The sequence below is a fragment of the Nicotiana sylvestris genome, chromosome 6, assembly GCF_000393655.2.
Source record: "Nicotiana sylvestris chromosome 6, ASM39365v2, whole genome shotgun sequence".
NCBI lineage: Eukaryota > Viridiplantae > Streptophyta > Magnoliopsida > Solanales > Solanaceae > Nicotiana > Nicotiana sylvestris.
Genome location: NC_091062.1, coordinates 94589442 through 94608460, shown reverse-complemented (window position 1 = coordinate 94608460; position 19019 = coordinate 94589442). Strand labels below are relative to the sequence as shown.

The window sequence follows — 19019 nt, the reverse complement described above, 5'->3', positions numbered from 1 at the left end:
TTAATTAACGCTCTCTACCTTGCCTTAATACCCCTACTGCTAGACTAAAGCTGCTTTAAAGTATAATCAATAGCTCATAAGTTGAACACCTTTGTAAACAATATGCTGATTAATATAAGTAATGTGGAAGTTGATAGCTGGATTAAATACCAACGAAATGTCATCTCCTTCACTCTACGAAGATCACCGGTGCAGCTTGATTCAAGTCTAAAGGCTTGAAACTATTCAAATTTAAGGGATAACAAAATAAGATATGAAAACCAATTCCCTTCGTACAGAAAGTTACTTGCATTTTTAAACCAAAACGAACATTCATATATTACAGGAGCTTGTCAATGCAATGCAGCAAACGATAAGGCAAACAGCACCAAGCCAGAATACTAGGGCCAAAACAAACGTGTTCCAATAAAATTTCAAAGAAGAGGTTTCAATCTGTAAATGTAACATGGATGAGCCCTGGTGCTCCTGATTTGCGGTCAGCTATGACATCTTTCTTCCTTAGAATCAGTCTGCAGTCCAGCTCTGCTCCACAACTTCTCTAACTCTGCGGTTGTAATCCCTTTTATTCTCACTGAACATCCGAGCTGCTTCCGAATTTGCAGGTGAATTGGGGTTGGGATCACACAGCAATGACTGCAACAATAAGAGTGTCAGTCATTCGCAAACAAGAAACCCACGGTTTAATTTTAAAAGTTTTTGTAACTCTTATTTTTCAAATTTCTTTTATTTGTGGCTAAGTACAAGAGCGCCATAGTCTTACTCAAGCTCTTAATATTCCTCTAAACGTGTGTCCCCAGTAGGATACACCAAACGGCTTAGCTCAACTCTCTTGACTCACTTTTTGCGGATTATCATCTTGCCCTCTCACCAACTTTGCTCTCTGAAATGACCATCCTATACGTATAATCCAGCACCACTACCACCCTGTCTCCTCTCCATCTACCCAGCAAAGGATTGTCCAAATTAATGCAAATTTCAAGCAAGATCCTTATGAGCAAATAGAGGTCTACCAACAACACTTTCCCTGCTGCAGTACAGCAGACTTAAAATGCTTAAAACTAAGGAGTGCAAAACCTTAAGTGTGTACTCCTCACTTAAGGTTAGGAAGCAATATTTGTTTGACACAGAGCTTCCATCAAGAATCTGGCAAAGTAGGAGGACAATATGCCTAGAGTCTTAAGCGTATGTGTATCATCCACGTAATAACAATTTCTACATCTGCTTGGGGATCTATGCCTTGAACTGCGACTCCAAGTAATCTCAGAGAGATATATGCACACACAAATACATAAAGATAGGGGTCTAATACCATTTTTAGTCGGCCAAGATCAACCTTTATCCTTGTCAACATCCAAATACACACAAGAAGTTGGTCACCTCATTAATGGATGTACTTTTCATACAATATATTCAAGCACCAACATCGTACACGATTCTAAGTTTTTTCTCTTCTTGTTTTGGGTGGGTGTTGGGTAGCGAGAGGAATTCATGTAAAGTTAAACACCAGTAGTTATGGATTGAGTAAACATCTTCATGTAGAATATTACTTGCACCTGATAATAAGTTGTACGAAATTTACTTGTGATCATAGTAGTGAATGACACAAAATACGAGCATAATATCGAGTTAAGGTTAAAGAAACATACAGTTTCGCTCCATGATCCAACAGCTGTGGCAATCGACAATTAAGCATGAAGTACACAATCTCTAATTACCATGTACAATCAATACCGGGAGAACTAATAGAGCTGAGTTATCGCACCCCCTTAACTACGTATTAAAGAAAGCAAAATATGCTTAGGGTTTTTCTTACAACAACTAAGGAAGGGAAGTTGGTCTGTATTTATAGAGAAGCTTCAAGCCTATAATTAATTGGGTCTCACTTATCTACACACACAACTCAATTAGATGATTAGGCTTTATATATTTTGTTTATGACTTGGGTCAAACCACTACCCTTTTCTGTCAATAACCAATCAACGTACAGTCCAATTCCAACATTCTCCACTTGGACATCGTTATTGAAAGTAAGAACAATATTTGGAAAAATTTAGATTTATGAAAAATCATTTAGAAAAGAAACAAGACTTTATTTTGACCACATTACTAATATAGTCAGGGATAGAATGGCTCTAATAATTCAAGTTCCAATTGAAAACACTAAAAGTGAACCATAGAAGACACTATTTCAAGGTATGGATACTATATATGATCACAAACAGTGCAATTTCCATCAACATGAATGGATCAAGCATGTTTACTAAGTATGTTATCCTTTCTAATCAAGACAAATATAACAGCTCCTAGAAAGTTTTTATTCTCCAAGTGACAGAGAAAACATATCAGCTCTAAGAGATTTCTCTTATGCCTAGATAATCAAGGTAACAAGCCACAAAACCCATCATTACCATGAGTTTAACAATAGTTAATCAGAGACAATAATGAAGCATTACTCTCGGTATATACAAGGCAAGCATCAATTAACACAAGATTGAATATAATATGCATTAAACAACAACAATGCAAGTCATATTCCAATGACACTTCTCGAACAGGCAATTCAAGATTTAAACTTAATGGGTTCAACTTTTAAGGTTCTTAGCATTGAACTCATTGTACTTCTAAAAATCATGGGTTCAGAATTTAATATTCGTTAAAAAATTTAGTAGTTTTTCATATTAATCTATGCTCCGTATAACAAATATTTGGTTCAATGGCAGCCGTAGATTACTACTCCATCTGCCACTACTTTCCACTAACCAAAGACATCAAAAGACTCATATTCTTAAGCATGTTATTTAAAAACTAGTATTCCCTCTGTTCCATTTGTACGCGAATGTGGTTGATTGGGCACGGAATTTTTGAAATTATCTACTCCCTCCGTTCCACTTTATGTGAACCTGTTTGATTGAGCACGAAGTTTAAAAGAAAATGAAAACTTTTGGAATTTGTGATCCTAAACAAGTTAAAAATGGGTCCAGAGTATTTGTGTAGTTATAAAAGCTTCTCATTAAAGGCAACATTGGAAGTTTAAACTAAATTGTTTCCAAATTTAGAAAGGGGTCATTCTTTTTGGAACGGACCAAAAAGAAAATAGGTTCACATAAACTGGAATAGAGGGGGTATAAAACTTTTGACATGTGAGCCAAATATATGCAAAGTAGCAAAAGTATTTTTTTAGACAAGTGGTGGTGAGAGTTCCATATGCCTTTTCATTTTCTCTTTCTTGAAGAAATGAACAATTTATATCAAATGAGCCCCAATAAGTCATGTCATCAAGGGAAAAATGGGAATGCTACTCTTCAATGTCTCCTTTGGTTTTAAATGCCTATTTATTAAAAAAATGCCTATTTATAATCACTAAGTTAAATTTAAAAGATAAATCAACAAACTCTCATACCTTCCATCTCTTCATGTCATTTGTCAACTCATAGAGAGACTCGTAAACTCCAAAGTAGACTATGAACAAGACTCTGATTCTATCTCCTCAATGCAAACTATTATTATTATTATTATTTTATTTTTTATTTATTATAAACTCGGTACCAAGCTGGTACTAAAAGGAAGAAAAGAAAAAGAAATCCTCAACGCCAGTTATCAATACATGGAGAGCCTAAACTCCATATTGATAACACATGGAGTGGAAAAAGTACTTGACAATGTGATAATGGGTATTTGGACTAGTTATTTTGTCTGATTGAGCCTTTGGACCGTGACCCACTACAAACGAATTTTGGCATTGGATAGAAGAAAAAGTTAGGTTTTTTTTCCTTATTGAGTCACCAACCCCTAGTAGAAATAATTGGACATTGGCCTGATAGATTATATATAGAGATAGAGAGACATTCACACATTGGCTTCTGTTACAAGTGTTTTTCTATGATCAAAATTTTCCAGAAACTATTAATCATTCATCCATGATTAATCTTAAAACTTCTTTTATTTCATTATGGGGGACAATAGGATTTATTTTGCAGCAGGTTTTAAATCTTATGATATTACACGACTCAAGCCAAGGGCAGAAACATGGTTCGAATGGGTAAAGGAGCCATAATCTGATGCGTAGAACAACTTTCAGCTAGAAAACAATGCAGTGGCTATGCTTTGTTCTTCAGGAGGCTTCAAGAGATGCTGGCACACATGTAAGGAAATGGAAATTAAAGGAGCAATACTCGATCTTTTTCAGTTCCAGGAAGAACAACAAGTTTGGAAGATTTATTAGCATCGTATCAATTCAAGGTGACAAAAGATCAGTAACTATTATTCCTGAAGTAACATTTAATGCGGGATGGAATGATATTGCATTAAAGAATAGGAGATTCATCAATGCAGACAGAGGACCATTTATTACAAGTGGCCCCCGAAAGGTAGATTCCAAAATTTCTTATACAAAGTCTGTTAAAACCAGTAAATGGCAGACGAAGGAGTCTAATGAAGCACACATTACAAAAGGCCCCAACAATAGAATTTTGATTTCTGGTGGTGCTGTAAATGCTGATGAAGGTCTGCTAGGTAGATGTGTTGTTGGTAGCTTCGAGGAAGGCTTGGTATAGAAACCAACTCTTGCTGATATCCGGAGGTGGTCGGTGAGCTCCTGGAAAAGTCTTTGGAATTGATGTATATGAGATGGGTGGATCAAGGTTCTTGTTCCAGTTCCCTAACAAACACATGACAGAACACATTCTTCAAGGGGAATGGAGGTGGAAACGGGAAAATTTCTCTGGAATGGTGGTCTCCAACCTCCGGGTGCTGCTCCTCCCTGCAAACAAGAGGTTCAACATGGATCAAAGCCATGGGTCTTCCACTGCACTTTTGGACTGAGAAAATTTTCAAAGCTATCGGAGACCACTGTGGAGGTTGGCTGGAAACAGAGGAAGAAACATCTCTGAAAAATCATCTTAAATGGGCAAGAAACAAAATCAAAGGTGATGGTACTAGTGCTCCGAAGGAGATAAAAATAGCAGATAAAGGCTTACCATTCCTATTTGGTGTGAATCTCCGACCAGGGTGGCTGTAGAAAAAGAAGAAAGGGGGGTGGCTTTTAACCAACGGGCAATACAGCCCTACTCTGCTGAAAAAAACAACTGTAATATAGGAAGGGATGGGCATGTGGGTACATCAAAAACAGTCTATGATAATAGGGCCACAGATCTGATGGTTTCGGGGCTCGCACCGGCCCAGCATATCACAGGGAATAAAAAAGAAAAGGAACAGGGGAACTTATTGGGCTCATTTTTATTTAATGAGGCCCAATTAGCATCATCTGTCCAAAATATTGTAACCACCCTCAGATAAACCAGATAAAGTGCAAGGAAACTCTACGGGCTCATTTTTATTTAACGAGGCCCAATTGCTATCATCAGTCCAAAACATTATGTCCTCCTCAAATACTTTGGACCCACTATTTGTGGAAATTGAGGTAAATACTTTTGGTCCTTCACAAGCTCTACAATAGATGTGAACAAAGGAGGAATATCTCCTTCCCAATTTCAAGCTACAAAGCAGATTGCAATCCACGAAGACGCTGATGACTATGAAGATGCCATGACCAACATTGACGGTGAGGGTTCACAATTTGACACTGGGGAGATAGAGGTGACATGCAGATAATTGATCCCATGGAGACTGAACTTTGGTCAGTTGAGGAAGCACAAACTCTGGAAATTCAAGAGCAAGAAGAGGAGATAGATCCGAGATGGATGCATCTTTATGGGTCCATCAAAATGTAATGAAACTAAGCAAGCAATTTGGAATTGACTTCCAAGGATGTGAAAAGGACGCTCTGGCACTTTTCATGAAAATCGAAAGATGCAGGCAATTTAAAAGACAAGAAGAGAACACCATTCCCATGGAAACACCCAAGAGAAAAGGCACTAATGAATTGAAAGGTCTGGTCATTGATATGAAATATAAAAGCACTGGTGCTAGGAATAGGGGGAAAGAAACTCCAATTGTGGATCAATGAATATCAAGATTATATCTTGGAATGTGAGGGGATTGAATCGTAGAGCTAAGAGGGGGGTGGTTGGCAGCTTGATCACTGAATGGAAAGCTGATGTTTATTGTTTTCAGGAAACAAAACTAGAGGGAGATGTAGAGGAGTTGGTTAAACAATTATGGGGTAACAGGGGAGTAAAGTATGAGCAATTGGAGGCCAGTGGTACTAGAGGAGGTATTATAATGCTGTGGGACAGTAAAGTTTGTAAGGGGGAGGTGATAGCTACCGGGTCTTACTCTTTGACATGTAGGTTTGAGTCATTAACCCAAGATTTCAACTGGCACATGATAGGAGTTTATGCTCCCAATTGTGTTAACGAAAGACAACAAGTGTGGTGGGAGATTGGGGCTGCTAGGGGTCTATTTATTGGACCTTGGGTGGTTGCTGGGGATTTCAATATAATCAGATTTCCTTCTGAAAAAAGGAATTGAACTAGAATTACTAGAGCAATGACAGAATTTTCAGATTTCATTGAAGACATGGAATTGGTTGATCTTCAGTTGGAAGGGGGAAATTACACATGGGCTGGTGGGAGCAGACAGGAGACATCTAGAATTGACAGATTCCTCATATCAGTGGAATGGAATGATTGCTTCAGATTCATCAAGCAGGAAATTCTCCCCAGAGTGTGTTCAGATCATACCCCTTTAATTTTACAATGTGGTAAGTGGGAGCAAACAAAATCCTACTTCAAGTTTGAGAATTGGTGGCTGGAAACTGAAGGGTTCAATTAGAGTTCAAAACTGGTGGACATCATTTGAAATAGAAGGAAGACCAGATTATATTCTTGCTCGTAAACTCAAAGCTCTCAAAGGAAAACTAAAAGAGTGGAGTAATAGTAATTTTGGTAATCTAAAGAGGGAGAAAAAAATCATATTCTTAATCAAATCACTGAACTGGATATTATTCAGCAACAAAGGAACCTTAATCAAGAGGAGAAGGCCAGGAAAGCAAGGCACTTCATGGAATTTGAAAAATATGCCAGAAGGGAAGAAATTGCTTGAAGACAAAGATCTAGAGCACTTTGGCTCAAACAGGGAGATAAGAATACCAAGTTCTTTCAAAGAGTTGCAAATGCACACAAGAGAAGCAATAACATTGATAAGCTGGTAGTGGAAGGGGAGACCATTGAGGAACCAGAAGCCATTAAAAAAGAGATAGTTGACTTTTATCTGAAATTGTACTCTGAAACTGAGGTCTGGAGACCTACCTGCAGTATGACTAATTGCCCCACTATCTCTGTAGAAGAACAACAAGCGATGCAAAGCCCTTTTGAGGAGGAAGAGGTCCTACAATGCCTGAAATTATGTGCAGCAGACAAAGCCTCAGGGCCAGATGGATACACTATGGGTTTTTTCATCAAATGCTGGGAGGTGATCAAGTCAGACATTATGGCAACTGTTCAAAATTTTCATTCGCATGAAATTTTTGAGAGAAGTTTTAATGCCACATACGTGACTCTGATTCCTAAAAGACTGGAGCAAAGGAGCTAAGAGACTTCAGGCCTATTAGCTTAATAGGAAGCATATACAAGTTGATCTCTAAACTTCTCACGGAAAGGCTCAAGAAAGTGATGGACAAACTAGTTGATTCACACCAGATGGCTTTCATAAAAGGGAGACAAATTATGGATGTTGTATTGATTGCTAATGAATGCATACATTCCAGGATTAAGGAAAAAGATCCAGGAATGATGTGCAAGCTAGACATCGAGAAAGCATATGACCATGTCAATTGGGATTTCCTCCTAGGAATTCTGCATAAGATGGGTTTTGGAAGAAAGTGGATCAGTTGGATGAAATTTTGAATAAGTACTGTTAGATTCTCTATTTTAATCAATGGATCCCCAAAAGGTTTCTTCCCCTCACAAAGGGGGTCTGAGACAAGGTGACCCCAGTCACCTTTTCTCTTCATAATAGCAATGGAAGGGCTGAACCACATGTTGAAAACTGCACATAACAATGGGTGGATTAAGGGCTTCAATATTGCAAGTAGTCAAGTTGAGAGGTTGGAAATTACTCACCTTCAATATGCGGATGATACTCTAATTATGTGTGGTGCAGAGGAAACAACAACAACAACAACAACAACAACAACGACCCAGTATAATCCCACAAGTGGGGTCTGGGGAGGGTAATATGTACGCAGACCTTACCCCTACCCCAAAGGGTAGAGAGGAAAGTCAAGTAAAATACATTAGGATCATCCTTATCCTCTTTGAAGCTGTTTTTGGATTTCATATTAATTGGAGGAAAAGTCAAATTTATCCAGTTAATGAGGTGCCTAACATACAAATCCTGACAAACATTTTGGGAGGGGAAGTTGGTTCTTTTCCTACTATCTATTTGGGGATGCCTTTGGGAGCAAAAAGCAAATCCAAAGATATATGGAATGGAATTCTGGAAAGATATGAGAAAAAGTTAGCCAGATGGAAGCACAATACATTTCTTTGGGAGGTAGACTAGTTCTTATTAACTCTGTATCAGACGCTCTTCCAACCTACATGATCCTATTCCCTTTACCTGCAAGTGTAGAAAGGAGAATGGAAGTCATGAGAAGGAATTTCCTATGGCATGGAAATAAAGAGAAGAAAGGATTTCACTTAGTTAAATGGAAAAAGTTGACCATTAGTAAACAAGAAAGGGGTTTGGGAATCAAAAATCTGAGAAGGCAAAACAAATGTCTATTAATGAAGTGGTTGTGGAGGTTTACAAGGGAAGAGCAAACACTATGGGGAAGGGTGATAAAAGCGAAGTATGGAAAAGAAGGCTTCTGGATGACTAGGGAGGTGAAGAATCCTTTTGGAACCAGTTTATGGAGATCAATTAGGAACCTGTGGCCAAGTCTTTCATCCAAACTGAATTTTAATGTGAGGGATGGAAGGAAAATATCGTTCTGGGAGGATAACTGGCTGGGAATAGGAAGTTTGAAGGTTTTATTCCCTGACATTTTTACATTGAATCAGCAACAAAGAGCTACAGTGAAGGATGTATGGGGGATTCAACGATGGAACTTAACATTCAGAAGACTACTTCAAGATTGGGAACTGCCTAGAATTGCAGAATTCTATAACACCTTGGATCAAGGCAGAGGATTGCAAGAGGGGGAAGACACTCTTTCATGGAAGAAGCACAGCAGTGGAAGTTATACAGTAAGTTCAGCCTACAAAGACTTGAATCAGGTGCCTCAAAACAGTTCATGGCCTTCGAAACACATATGGAAAGTTAAAATACCATACAAAGTGGCATGCTTTACTTGGTTGGCGGCTAATGAAGCAGTACTTACTCAGGAAAATCTTAGGAAAAGAGGATTGCCAATTTGTTCTAGATGCTATTTATGTGGACAAAATGCAGAGACAATTGGCCATCTGTTTCTACATTGTAGAGTGACCAGACAGTTGTGGGAATTGTTCATCAACCTAAGGGGTATTAGGTGGACAATGCCAGGAAGAACCTTTGAACTTCTGGAAAGTTGGAATACAGGGGGAAATTCCTCTAACAAAGACAGATGGAAATTTGTCCCAGCAGCTATTTGGTGGACAGTATGGAAGGAGAGGAATGCAAGGTGCTTTGAAGATACAAGCAGATTTACACAGAAGATTAAGATGAATTGTACTCTTCTTTTTAGTTATTGGTGTAAATTAGAATATATTGATGACCATGATTCAATCATAGAAGTCTTAGGCTCCTTGTGAGAAGAACAAGGATGTTACGCTTTTGGTTTTTGCCTAAGTTCTACATGATGTACATTTTGGCTCCCAGCAGAATTTTTGTGCTGATGATTTAATTAGTAATAGATATGTTATCTTTTCAAAAAAAAATTCCCAGAAACTTTCTTTGACTAGACTGTGTTGTAGACATTTCTAGACAATCTAGAACTATAAAACCTGCAGTTCTAGGTAAATATGCTTGAGAAACAATCTATGTGAGTTTTTTAACAATTGCTTCATCATCATATATAAACAACAAGTCAAAGGGAAAATGAGCAATATGGAATGTAAATGTAGCTATGTAGCTCAAAAGAATAACAAAGGGAAATCAAGCTGTCACAAGGATGATGTCTCTGACTCTATAGGAATCAAGATGTCACAAGGATGATGTATCTGACTCTATAAAATCAAGCTACTACTTGCAATACATAATTCTCATAACATAGTGATGGTTTCAACCATCGGCTTTAACAGTAAAGCTCAGGACAAAACAAATGTATCCTTATGCAACAAGACTTCTTGTTTGTTTTTTCTAGACATGGCTAACTGAAAGAATGTGACATCTAAAAATCAATTACAGCCCTATACCTGAATGGATGTAAGTATAGCTGCAACATCATATATTGGACTCCATTGATTTTGAAGAATATCCAAACATATACTTCCATCTGCATAAACTGGAAAAAAACAAAAGGTAAATCCCAGACTTAAAATTGACTTTCCCTATTCTTTGATTTAACAAATAAAAATTAAATCTTCCACTCCAACTTACTGTTAGGATGAAACATACGAGAAACAAACCGCACTGTTGGTGGCTTATTGGGGTAATCCTCAGAGAATTGAAGTGTCAGCTTGAACGTACCTGATGTTCTCAAATGGTACAGTTACAATCAAACTAGCTAATTCATGTTAAAACAAAGAGAATTTTGAAAAATAAATACAATTCATATTATGTCGGAAAGATGGGAAAGTAACAAAAGCTACCGGAAAGCATAGAGTAATACACAGACAAAACAAAAGCAAATGGAAAAGGCATGAGTGGGAATGCTTGGAGTCTTGGACTGGGAGATCAAAGAAAGGATTCAAGCATTTACAACACTAGAATACGTATCACCTCCTTTTGACGATTGATACCATTTCATCAGAACTTTTTCTTTCCGTAGTTGTGGCCGGGGAAGGGACAGATTAAGAAAAGGGAACGGCTGAGATGATTCAAAAAGCATTGAATTGTATAGACAACTAAGCATTAAACAGTGGACGTGCGCCAACTACTAGGCTTTAACATTCTTCTGCCATTCTGCACTAACAACCGAATGCAAGGATAACTCACCACCATCCCAAGGAGTGTCATCAGGACTGCAGGTTACACCAAAACGAAAAGAAACCAGAAAGTAGATTATTCAAACCATACGAAAACAACTTCCCCAAACCGACATCAAACACATCTTTGACACATTTTAAGTATATGACTCACCCAAATATCACGGCATTCCAAAGCATAATGTTGTTGTCTTGAGGTGCACCACTAATACCAGCAGGAGGGTCCTGCTGCAACCTCTTGAAATCTCTCATCAACCTCTTTCTAGCCGGAGTCGACATTGTAACCACCTGCAAATTCACAAGGTAAAATTAACAAAGCAAACAAAGAAGAAAGAGGAGTATCATTTAGGTAAGATGCCAACCAAAGAGAACTACTATTGAGCTTTCTCTATTTTGTTAAAGTGTGTGACCATCTCATCTAAAAGCTTAAGCTAATGAAGAGAGCACATTTTATTACTTAGTTATGCCTCAAAACACGCCCTCTCACGTGCGGGCCTACTTATTTTTCATAGGCCGAAATTTTTGATGGTGTGGCCGTAGGATTCGAACCCAAGCTCGATACCGTGTCAAAATGTGCGACCATCTCATCCAAAAACTTAAGCCGTTAGAGAGATCACACTTTAGAGATCACACTTTTATTCACTTAATTATGACTTCAACATGTTTTCCCTTTTTTCTTAAGTTAAAACATTCATTATTAAACACCACTGTAGGGGTCAAAAGTATGTAAAGGCTATTTATATGACTTAACACGAATTCATCCACAAGTATCTATCGAATTCTCAGTTTGCTTAACTCATTGATCCAATTCTACTCAGCTTAATTATAGTTAAAGAGCTCAAATTCCAGCAAAATAAATTACAACAACCAATTGTGGCGCACAAGAATTAGGGCTAGGTAAAATTCCACTTATACAACAGTATTTACTGAGAAATCTATGGACATACCAATACGGAGGAAACAAGGCGGTGAGCTAGGGTTTTGGTTTGATTCTGCCTTGAACTCCTGCTTTGTGTTGTCGGAGGTGCCCCTGGAGTTCGCAAAGCGAAGAGGAGAGAGAGAAGAGAAAGAGAGAGGGGAATATTATTGAGAAGATGTAGGTGCGCGGTGAGCCTTGTGTCGGGCCCACTTTACCCGGTCAGCGGGTCCCACTAGGGAATCACACTATAGTGCAAGAATTCATGACTCATCCCCACTTGGCTTTGCATGATAAACACAGTATCCTCCTTCAGATATTTCAGTTTAGTTCCAATTTTTAGGCCACAAAATGATCCTTCAATCATAGTTACAAATTTGGAATATTACACTCCGCAAATGGTTATTACCAAAACTAAGTTTTTAGGTTGCGACTTATTTTTTAAGTTAAGAATTCTATTGAATTTTTTTGTAAATTCTTGGTGTTTGAGCTGAGAGAGTGGTGTTAGTATGTACGTAGTAAATATATATGTTATTATATATTTGTGTACCTTAAAAATGGTAATTACAATTAGATTTGATTTTATGATTCTAAAAATACGTGATCTATTTTTATGCTAGTTGTTAGACAGTAGATGCTAAGTGTACGACTAGAAAATAAGAGAAAAACTCGAAAGCGGTATGTTCGAGCAAACCGAGTGGCTGAGAATCGGGGCCTCGAGCCAGATTATACGGGACATCGAAGTCGAGCTAGGTACTGAGCTGTGGATAGCCGATGAAGGACTAACAGTGTTGAGAGCTTTGATGAAGGTTCTTTATGACCAATAATGAGCAATAAATGAAGAACAATCAATAGAACACAATAAATGTAAGCAATAAATGTAAATAATAGCATTAAGAGAGAATGTGTTAGAGAGCAAAGAATGTTCTTGTATTGAATGTTGTAAGTGATATTCTCTCTTCTTACAAAATGATAAGGGTCCCCTTTATATATGAGGGGGAATCCCGTTATAGTACAGACACATTTATTACAAGGATTTGAGGATGGTACAACCATTTAATGCCACGGCACGGGCTTGAACTAGCCTAATAGACTTGGTCAGCTTCAGTCACGTGCCTTGGGAACTTCCCGTTAGTCCATCATAGCCGTTGATTTGCACTTTCTCGAGGTCAATCATTGAGAACCCTCGGGGTCGAACCCCGAGCTGAACTTCGAGCCTTCTGGGAGCGGTCTTTACGAGGTGCCTCAACGATCATAAAATCGGACCTTCTGATTTTACTGTATACAGATAGTCCCCGCGTTTCTTAGATTAAAATGATAAGAAACGATTATGACGCCCGATCCTCGAGCCTCTCGTGATGACATCATGCTTATGACGTAAGCTTTTGTGATAACTGAGACGTCCCATCGGTACATCTTTCCAGAAGCATTCAATTGTAGCGCCGGTTTATTTTCTCAAAGCGATAATATCGCCCCCGACCCATCTCCCAAAAAGCAGTGATTGCGCATGTCGATACGTTTCCCAAAGGCATTGATAACGTCGTCGGTTACGCTGCCACCTTTCTATAAATGGAAGCTTTCTTGAACCAAAACTTCATTCAATCATTCTTCAACAGCCTTTAACTCATTTCTTCTCTTCATCCTCATCCAACTCTATTTCCCATGTTTAAAGCCCGTGACCGTAAGGTCACACGGCAGTGTTCTCGCCAGTTATGTCACGGCTCTTTCTCAAAGCTTTCCCCTACTGAGTGGGATCGCACCGATTTGTTGTTGTTGTTGTTGGCCTGAAATAATGAGAGAGGGGCTTCAAACTATTCCCGTATTAGAGGATATGTGGACCATGAACTTCTGCTCACCTCTCTTAACTTCAACCTGGTGTGGCACTTCACTCCTTTCGCTTTCCACGGAGTGAGGTGGTGCCATATACTACCTTTTGCATCTCACACCGGTGTAATGTCTCAAGAAGTGGCTTCCCAATAGTAGTGATGGCGAGACCCATACTTGCCAAATTTTTCACCCAGCCACTTCTTCATCTTTTTCTGCTTCTTCATCTTTTTCTACTTCTTCATCTTTTTCTGCTTCTTCATCTTTTTCCGTTTCGGAGGAGGTTCTCGAAGACGTCGTTTGGAAGGTCGAGATGGGGTCCCCGAGGGAATGGTTCTCGCAGAAATTGCTCCCGAGGATGTACCTCCGAGAGTAGATTAGACTTTTAGCTATTATTTTTTGCTTCTTTGTTTCTGTGTAAGGACCCTTCGTGGGCTTTTTTAATCATGTGTAAGGACCATTCGTGAGCTTTTGTAATCATCGTTTATTAATACAAAAATGTTTCTTCAATTTGTCTCTGATTTGTGCTGGATTTCCCTTTATTTGCATTTGTGAAGAATCTGAACACGTGACTTTACCGATCGGTCCAAATACCGGGCCTAGCTGTAGGAATTTCCTCGGTTCTTGATTGGTTAATATGATTTTCCCTAAGACCATTTGCTGTTCCTCGGACCAAGTCCGGGTTGACTTGATACAAACTTAGGCCGCCGGAACTGGCGACTTCGAATTGAGTGAGAATGGGGCCTCGATTTTTCGAACAAAACTTAGCCCTTTTAAACCCCGTTAATAATCCTCGAGGGACGGAGTTTATTGACTACCTAAAAATAAAAATAGCCCTTATACTTTCACAGACAGTCCCCGAGTAAGAGTTTGCTCGAGCTCTAGCGGCCTTAAAAACTTGATTTGAACTTAGAGTGAAGATAGTCCTGAGGCGTTATAGATAAACCCTGGATGAGGATACGCTTGGACTCGGATGGCCCCTGGGCTAAAGTAACCGAGAGAGTGTTTAAATTGACCTGAAGGCGAAGATAGCCCTGAGTCTTTATCAATAACTCTCGAGTGAGAACTGGCTTGGGCTCAGGTAGCCCGAGTGCTAGAGAATCGGGTAAATGACCCGTACTTGTAATAGTAGAGACCCTCGAGATCGGGTACCATCTCGAGGCTAAAATGGGTGTCGACAGCTCCTTAAAGCTTATATTCACTTTGACAGAGCTCCTCGAGGTCGGGCACCACCTCGATGTTTTGATTGATATTGATGGCTCCTTAGAGCCTGTAGTTATGGTAGCAGAGATCATCGAGATTGGGCACGATCTCGAGGCTGGATCTATACAGGATCCTCTAACCTCTCGAACATTGTGCGACCACTTCACTTGTATGGCATGGCCATGAAGCGCCCGAGATGGTCCCGTCGTTATACTTTTTCGAAAGTGATAATGACTTAGACGGAATTAATTGGTCTTTAGAGTAGGCGGACAGTCGCCGCTTGCTCTATATATGAGTTTGTTTCCTCCCTTTTTGAAGATTCCACTATTTTGAGTTCTTATCCCTTTTCATTGAGTTCTTCTTCCTTGCACCGGCCTTTCCTCCATTTTAATTCAATGTTTTTGTTTGAGTTTTCATTTTCCTTTTCTTGTTTTATCATAGCCATGGCTGCTATGCCCAAATCCATTTACCAAGAAGAGGAGGATTCTACCTCTTCTTCCCGCTCAATCGGTGGTACACCGCCGGCATCTGGCGAGCCAATCTCAAGACGCTTTGTCTCGAGGAGGGACCTTTCATTAGAGAGGCCTCCCAATGTCGAGGGCCATTAGGATCATGCATCAAGGTTCACTTTATCAATAGGAGAGGAACACCTCAAGGCAGTAAGGAGAGACTGTGGGTGGGGAGAAAAGGTGGTACTATAGGTACCCTCCCTAGAAGAGAACATCATAGCTCATACAGAGGGTTTTTTACTAGTATACACATACCCTTTCACGTTGGGTCCTCTCGATAGAGTCGTGCTTGACTTCTATCGAAGATATCGGGCTACCCTAGCACAGGTTCACACGCCGTTCTAGAGGACAATGCTGATGATGAGGTTCTTTGTGGAAGAAGCCGGGCTCGAGTTCACCCTTAGCCATCTTGTCAGATTGTACCGACCCTTTTATTGCTGAGGCCTGATAGCTTTGTGATGCCGATCCACCAGGCCCTTCGTTATCGGTGATGAAGAAGACAGGGACCGAGGATGGATGAATCGATTCGTCCGAGTAAGGTCTGTCGATGTTATCCCCGTGGGGTTCCTGCCATTTCCTGAGAAATGGAGTGTCACATGTAAGTGGTACACTTGTGTTTTTATCGTTTTTGCTCATGGTGGAGACGGATTCTGTAAAGACACTTTCTTTTTCTTTTTGCAGCAACCCCGTGGATGCCATACGAGGTCCCCGACCTAACAGATTAGGCTTGGAAGCTGGCATCCTGCTCTACCTATGACGAGTGTAAGTGGCAAGATCTATCGAAGGGTAGATTGGAGGCAAAACACCACGGTACGTGCTGTGTGGTTTGCTTTCTTTAGAGGGTACTCTGTGTGTACTAACTCTATCATCACATGCATTGGAGAATTTCCTGAGGTGAGATCGTGCTCCCTCAGAAAGGATGAGGGGTCGTCGGCTTCAGGACTGAGAAATAATAACAAACGGAAGGAAATCTTGCATGGCGAAGGTGCTCATAGCGAGACAAGTCCTGCTCGGAGGCCCAGAGAAGATGTCTCGGTTGAGCCTGCAACACACGAGGCTTCCGACCTTGGAAAAATAGTTCCTCCTTTGCCGTCGTTTTCTTTTCTCGTTGAAGGTACTTCGACGGACAAGGATTCTCTGCCGCCGTCTTCTCTTCCCATCGAAGGTACTTCGAGGTGTGTTCGAGGCCAGGGGCCACCTGACTCAAGCGAGGTCTCGAATGATCACGTTCTTATTGGGAGTAGTTCTGCTGGGGCTGATGAGATTAGGCCGGTAGGTATGCGTTCGACTTTTGAGGAGGCTCAATGGTTGTGTTCCGCGGTGAGTTTTGGCTGATTGTATCAGTTTTTCAGTTTTGTACTTCCGCTTTCTTATTGAGCTCCTTTTTTCATAGGCCTTTGGCAAGCTCAAGTTCGAGCTGCTCCATCGTGAAGCCAAGTTGAGGAAAGCCTTGGATGGGGAGAAATCCCTCAGGCTTCTTTATGAATAGAGGGGAGATGAGTTGGTATACCTGCGGTACGAGGAGAATCGGAGCCTGAGCTACGAAAGCCACCTTGAGAAACAGGTAACCTTTGCTCCGAGGGAATGCACGCTTCTTCTTCTATCCTCGGAGACTAATGTTTTGATATTTCAGTTGCAGAGCAAGATAAAGGATTTGGAACGCCTTTGGGGTGAGGTTGGCCAGGCCAAGCATGAGTGCAACGAGCTAAGGGCCCAGATAGATGCCCATGTTACGACCAAGAAGAATGCTCTGGCCAAGGCATATGCCCTCGAGGTTCAACTCCGGAACGCCCATGAAAACAGCTAGGTTCAAACGAGCAGGATTACAAAGCTCGAGTCCGACCTTTTGGAGATGAAGGCCGAGGTCATGGACGCCTGGGCTGAAGCTGAAGAGATTCGGGCTAAGGCTGACAAGAAAGTGGCCGTCTGTTTAAAAGACGTTGTTGATGCTCGAGCTGAGCTGAGAGGGGCTTCCGATCGAGAGAGCAGAAGCAATGAATATGCCCGGTGCAAATCTTGGAGGGAAACCCTCAAGGAAATCCACACTAGGGGCTTCGATCTCTCGGAAGATATAAAGCAGGCAAAGGCGGACGAATACGATGCCAAGTTCCTTTTGTCCGATGCCGAAGATGATGAAGAAGAGGCCGATGGGGCCGTAGTCCCCGAGGGAAAAATAGACTAGGCTTTTTTTTTTGATTCTTTGTACAATGTTCTTAGAGAACTTTGTCAATGTAGACTTGCATTGTTTCGTACATGCATATATGTAAAGAAACCTTTGGGGTTTTCTCCTTCCATGAATTTCTATTTGCTTGTGTATGTCTTTCTTTGTCTTGAGTTTTTACATTTTGTCAATGATTAGCTAGATGAATTGGCCTTTGAGTAAAAACCCTTAGGTTTATAGTTCGGCCTTGGGGCTCGTTAGGCTGGCTCCTAGGCTCTTACGCATTTGCCCTTAGGAGTATTTAGTTAACTATTTCGGGCTTAGTCTCCGAGTCGGATTTTGACTTAAGCTCATTGACCCTTAAGTTTTTGAATTTTAAGTTGGCTCTTAGTCTCTTACGCGTAGGTTCGGTACAACTTCTTGATATAGGCTGGCGATAGTGGCTTTTACGCATTGGGTCGGTACAACCTCTAATGTGGGCTAGCGACAGTGGCTCTTACGCATTGGGTCAGTACGACCTCTTGATATAGGCTGGCAACAGTGGCTCTTACGCATTTGGTCAGTACGACCTCTAATGTGGGTTGGTGACAGTGGCTCTTACACGTTGGGTCGGTACAACCTCTAATGTAGACTAGCGACTCTTATGCATTGGGTCAGTACGACCTCTAATATGGGCTAGCAATAGTGGCTCTTATGCATTGGGTTGGTACGACCTCTTTATGTTTGCTCGACTCTTCAACAGCTCGCTAAGATCCTCGATTGTGAGCCGTTATGTAGCGATAAATGAGCACCTCGGGAGGTTTCGCTCGATGGCCGAAATTGTTTCGAAGCCTGTTGTTTGGAGCTGATATGATCGAGTCTCTTTTGCTTATGCCAAGGGTAGCCTAATTAACCGGTTCTTTTCGAAGTTTTTTAGAAGTAATTGAAGGCATGTGATTTTATAGCGATGGTCGGCCGTCCCCGAGTCACATGAATTTGGCCAGTACATCCTTGTGACCGTAGTCATTGTATTTGGTCATAGCCTTTCAGTCCCCGAGTGAAGTAGTTTCGGCATCTATATCGAGGATATGCCTTTTTAGGGGTCTTATAAGTTCGGATATATAGCCTTAACTTTAAGATCAGGATTATGCCTTTTGTAAGGTCTTACAAATTTTGACATGCCTTACTTGAGGTCTTATAGATGAGTTACTTGGTACAAGTATGATTCATTCCTTGCTTGAGGTCTTACAGATAAGTTACTTGACACAAGTACGGTTCATGCCTTGCTTGAGGTCTTACAGTTTTGATGTTGCCTTATAGAGGTCTTATATTATTGATAATGCCTCGTAGAGGTCTTACATTTTCTAGTATTGCCGCATGGAGGGATTTTAGGCTCGAGG

General features: G+C 40.5%; 1 protein-coding gene across 3 annotated transcripts; it reads right to left on the bottom strand.

The window, feature by feature from the left end:
- Positions 1–269: 269 nt before the first annotated feature.
- On the bottom strand, positions 270–12261 carry LOC104236969 (ubiquitin-conjugating enzyme E2 2). Of its 3 annotated transcripts, XM_070150369.1 has the most exons (7): positions 11975–12239; positions 11182–11315; positions 11038–11063; positions 10480–10569; positions 10296–10384; positions 8442–8520; positions 270–633 (listed from the first exon to the last, which is right to left on the bottom strand). In XM_070150369.1, exons 2-6 carry the CDS (start codon positions 11304–11306, stop codon positions 8470–8472), a joined length of 381 nt encoding a protein of 126 aa, XP_070006470.1. In that variant the 5' UTR covers positions 11307–11315; positions 11975–12239; the 3' UTR covers positions 270–633; positions 8442–8469. The 3 variants fall into 3 exon arrangements, with proteins under 3 accessions (XP_070006470.1, XP_009789324.1, XP_070006468.1); XM_009791022.2 differs by lacking the exon at positions 8442–8520 and having other exon boundaries at positions 11975–12261; XM_070150367.1 differs by lacking the exon at positions 8442–8520 and having other exon boundaries at positions 561–4759.
- Positions 12262–19019: the final 6758 nt, after the last annotated feature.

Excerpts from the sequence above, each read along its gene's own strand:
- LOC104236969 (XM_009791022.2), bottom strand. The coding sequence starts at position 11,306 with ATGTCGACTCCGGCTAGAAAGAGGTTGATGAGAGATTTCAAGAGGTTG. Across the intron at positions 10,570-11,037 it reads TGACACTCCTTGGGATGGTG|GTACGTTCAAGCTGACACTT; the intron begins GTGAGTTATCCT and ends TGAGAACATCAG. Across the intron at positions 10,385-10,479 it reads TCGTATGTTTCATCCTAACA|TTTATGCAGATGGAAGTATA; the intron begins GTAAGTTGGAGT and ends GTTTTTTTCCAG.